We start from the raw sequence: 4,371 nt of genomic DNA on the forward strand, positions 1-4,371 counted from the left end.
GCAATGATGATGAGGGAGGGGGGGGGAGCAGGGGCGTTGGGGGGGGGGGCGTGGACCTGACCCTGAAGCTGTTCAAATCTCCGACTGCAACAGGAAAAGACGACATGGAAATGTGTGAGCTGAGTCTGGAGGAGACGGGTCTGTCCAGGAAACGTGGAGCTGAGATTCTGCCGCGGCAGTTTGAGGAAATCTGGGAACGCTGCGGGGGGGTGCAGTACCTGCGCAGCGCCATCGAGAGTCGTCAGGCCCGGCCCACCTACGCTACAGCCATGCTGCAGAGCATGTACAAGTGAGACTGTGGCCACGCCCACCGCAGTAGGCGGAGCTCCTCCCACAAACACAGAGACTGACTTAGCAGGTACTGACACAGGTGGCGCTGTAGCCCAACTACACCAGGACAGCAGCCATCGCTACGTTTGTTTGGTTTTTTTTTTTCTTTAGGCCTTTAGCACTTTTCAGTTCCTGGAGGTGGGGGTGGTTCTCTGCAGTGGGCGGAGCTCTCTCGGGGGTGGGCGGGGCTTCTGGTCTCTATGCAGTCAAAATCGTTAACGTTCTTTTTTTTTTGTTTTCCCAGAATGTGTTAGTTTGAATGACGAGGCCTTAACGTTAACAGGGTTTGATTTACACCACCGCCAACGGGGGGGGGGGGGGAGAGGGCTCCCACAGCGCCCCCTACCCACAGAACTCCAATGTAATTCCACACTCTCACTGTGTGTTCCTCCTGAACTGTAGAAGTGAGTTTTCCCATCATTCCTGCAGGTTGAATTCCTAACGTTCCTGACGTTCCTAACGTTCCTAACGTTCTCGTTGACCTCCTAACGGTACTTGATTTATTCTCATGTCGTTGTTTTTTTTTTTACCACCGTGATTTAAAGGGATAGTTCAGGGTTTGACTACAAATGGTACGATTACTGTGCTGTGTGTGCCCCCTGCTGGTGGACTCAGCCCATCACTGAGTTTTAGTCATAGAGAAAATCAGTGTAAGTTCACTTGGTCCACTGCTGCCCCCTGTGGTCAGATTTCAAACAGTGACGGAAGCTCTGAAAGATCAAATCACTGCTTCTCTCTATGGTCTTCGGTACCAGATTCTACTGGACACTGGTTCTAGCAGCAGGGGGCGCTCAGTGCATTCAGAGCTGCTTATATTCACACCCAGGGGTTCTGGTGTTGGACTGGGTTCTGTTGAGAACACTAATGATTTAGTTTACTGTTTTTTATGGATCAATAATGAAAATGTGAAGAATTTAGTTTTGACGTAAATTCGTCGACAGACGTTGATTCATTTCCGATCTTCAGATTCATTTCTTTTCTTCGTCTGCGTTTGTTGTTTTGGTCAAAATCACGTGATTTAGATGGAAACTGATTTCTAAAGGTGGGGGCGCTTCATCCACACTGGACGTCATGTGACAGGTGTCTGTTGGTCATTTTGACTAAGTGATAAAGTTAAAACTTAGTTTCTGAAAACTAGTTACCAACGTTTTTACCCATGAGCCTTAGCAGCAGGTCACTTCCTCTTCCAACCAATCGCGTCGTGTCACCACTGATCGTCAGGGCAGTGGACAGATTAGCACAGTTAGCATGTCTTCAAAGTTAGATATGGTGTGCTAACATTTCCTTTGTCCCAGTATTTTGTGTTAGCATGTTGACGTTAGCCGTCATCACTCTGAGCTGCGACCTGTATTTTTGCTTTGATTCCGTTTTTTGACCTTTCCTGAAGAAGCTCCGCCTTGTTCTTTTTCTAATGGTTGATTTAACACTAAATAAATTCTTTTCATGTTTGTCTCACCTGCTCGTGTTTGACTTTGTCGTGGATGCTAACACCACAGGGCTAACATCTGTAAATCCAAACCAAGTAAAGATGAAGCTCCGCCCCCTCGGTCCACAGTTTGAAGTTAAACCAAAACAACAAAAGTTTTATATTGACATCAACTTTGCAGCAGAAACAGGCGTTAGCGAGCTAGCATCTTTTTGTCATTTACAATGTGACGGCAGGGGTTAAATATTCAAAACAAAAAAATCTAAATAAAGAAAAATGTTTTAAATTGTTTTTTCAGCTCTACTCAACACAGTGTGCTATGCTAGACCTGGTTAGCATCAACAAAAATATTAGCATCCTGCCCTTTGAAGATTACGCTTAAATTACGCTACTTGGCTAACACGTAGCTGAAGACACAAGAACATCCAAATGTCAACGTCTCCGAGAGTGAAGCTAACAACCGACCGAACAACCACAAATAAAATCCATTGAAATTGGTGTCCTTTCCTGAAGGGGGCACTGTCTCAGTGTCTGTCCTTTGGTGAGTCCTTGTCCCTGACTGTCGAGACATCACGTCTGCTGCGGAGAGGAGAAAAAAAAAATCCCTGTGGAGTTTTGGTACAGACCTGACGGTTCGACAGAAACAGGAAGTGGATCTCAGGATATTAATGTGGGTTCTGCTAATTTATGTGTTTATCCAATCAGCATCGAGCTGAGCTTCAACAGGGTTTAATACACTCCAGGTCTACACGGAGGTCTGCGGAGAACCTGGGATCGGACCGTGGTCAACCGCTGGTTCTGGTCCCCACAGCTAGCTTAAAGTTAGCATTAAGAAGGTGAGCTGGTAGCTAAGAGGCTAGCTGTGTGTTCTATGGCACTATATCTACAATGTTAACAAAATGTTTTTGGCATTAAAACTAGGTACAAGTTGTCACCTACCTGCAGAGGGCACCAGTTCCTGGAACTATTTGTCAGGTTCCAGTGCTGCAGAGGTCTGGCTCCAGGACACACAGACTCTGACAGGGAAGACCGTCCAAGGACCCAAATCCTGGATCACAAACGCACCGAGCTTCTCCGCTCTGACGGTCGACCAGGCAGCGGGAAAACGGGTCACATGACAGGAACTTACAGGGGTCGCCTAGGTCAGCTGTGAGGACACAAAGAAACCCGGATGATGTCACAGTGATGTCACAGCGACGTCTCTGCCTGGGCTTCAAATGAGGAAAATTAGCTTCAGTCGTGACTTAGCGTTGGCCAAATGTTCCAGAGAGTTCCACCAGGGTGTAGTACAGACAAGCTAACGCTAATGAAAGAATGGCTAAACGTTAGCTAGGTTTGGATGTTAAATGTTGTCCCGGTACTTTTTTGGTGACACGTAGCTAACGGTTCCTAGTTGAAGTAATTCTATGAGCCCTCTTTCATGGTACTGTTTGGAGGAACAAGGCACCGATGCTGCCCTGAAGCCAGAACCTCTGTGTCCACCTGTTTGGGTCTCAGTGACACCAGAAGCTGTGGTTCTGGTCCCTGGTTCTGGACTGGTTCTGGTACCTGGTTCTGGACTGGTTCTGGTACCTGGTTCTGGTACCTGGTCCTGGTACCTGGTTCTATGTCCAGAGAAGTGGAGTCAATGTGGATGTGCTGGTTTTTGGTGGCACTGGTGCAGAACTCCTCCAGGACACAGTGGACCGCCTCGGTCACGTTGTACGGCACCGACCTGGAGAACTTGATCCTGCTGTTGACCACCACGCTGCCTCTCCTGAAGTTCAGGATCTCCAGGTTCCTGAAGCCGCTCAGGTTGGCCTGAAGGTACGGCAGCAGCTGCAAGAGAAAAACAGAGCAGTTTGTCCTCCAGGTCCACCCTGGTCCAGGTCCACCCTGGTCCAGGTCCACCCTGGTCCACCCTGGAGGTGAGATCAGCCGAGACGGTTCCGCTCCCCGAGAACCGGCGTGTCTGACTTTGAACCCTGTCTAAACCAGCGACGAAGGAACGCGGTCAAAGAAAAATCACATTTTCAACGGTACTAGGTGTAGGAGGGACGGGGGTCAAAGGTGACGGAGATGTGTGCGCCCCCTGTTGCTGGAACCTCAGGCAGAAAGAACCTGTTTTATCATGTCAACAACACCAAACCTCTGCTGCCTCCTGTGGTCAGTCGGTGTCACTGCAGTAAATGTGTTAATTCATCTGGAACTCATTAGAACAACAATGAGGTCGGTGTGGTGGAATACGTGGTTCACAAGCCTCACCATGTCCAGGAAGGTGTTCTCCAGGGACTGGTACTCCACCGAGGTCTTGTTGAAAAGATCTTCAGAGAAGTTCATGTTTGTGACCCTCAGACTAAAGAAGACCACCAGCTCATGGCCGTGGACGGCCGTGGTCATGGTGGGCGTGGTCAGATATCTCAGTGTGGGAGTCGGAGCGGTGACGCCCTCCTCTTCCTGCACCTCCTCCCCCTCGTCACCTGTCACGGGAAAGGCACCGCTCTCGTCCAGAAGACCATCATGTTCCAGTTCTACTGCCAGGTCTTGGACCGTCTGGTCCAGGTCCAGGTCTTGGACCGTCGGGTCCAGGGCCAGGTCCAGGGCTTGGACCCTCGGGGCCAGGTCTTTGGCCGTCC

The 4,371-nt window shown here is 49.4% G+C and overlaps 2 protein-coding genes across 2 annotated transcripts in view; one reads left to right on the forward strand and one right to left on the reverse strand.

Moving 5' to 3' along the window:
- myo6a (myosin VIa) overlaps positions 1 to 1,783 on the forward strand; it is a 22,044-nt gene extending 20,261 nt beyond the window's left edge. The window contains exon 37 of the mRNA XM_025056814.1: positions 94 to 1,783. Coding sequence (XP_024912582.1) covers positions 94 to 293 — 200 coding nt within the window. The 3' untranslated portion in view covers positions 294 to 1,783. The remainder of the gene's footprint in view (positions 1 to 93) is intronic.
- A 1,466-nt stretch (positions 1,784 to 3,249) lies between these two features.
- Positions 3,250 to 4,371, reverse strand: part of LOC103381386 (interphotoreceptor matrix proteoglycan 2-like) — a 2,868-nt gene continuing 1,746 nt past the window's right edge. Inside the window, exons 3-5 of the mRNA XM_025057069.1 lie at positions 4,001 to 4,346; positions 3,329 to 3,574; positions 3,250 to 3,273 (exon numbers count right to left, since the gene is read on the reverse strand). Coding sequence (XP_024912837.1) covers positions 3,250 to 3,273; positions 3,329 to 3,574; positions 4,001 to 4,346 — 616 coding nt within the window. The remainder of the gene's footprint in view (positions 3,274 to 3,328; positions 3,575 to 4,000; positions 4,347 to 4,371) is intronic.

This window comes from Cynoglossus semilaevis, chromosome 7, assembly GCF_000523025.1.
Source record: "Cynoglossus semilaevis isolate Cse_v1.0 chromosome 7, Cse_v1.0, whole genome shotgun sequence".
NCBI lineage: Eukaryota > Metazoa > Chordata > Actinopteri > Pleuronectiformes > Cynoglossidae > Cynoglossus > Cynoglossus semilaevis.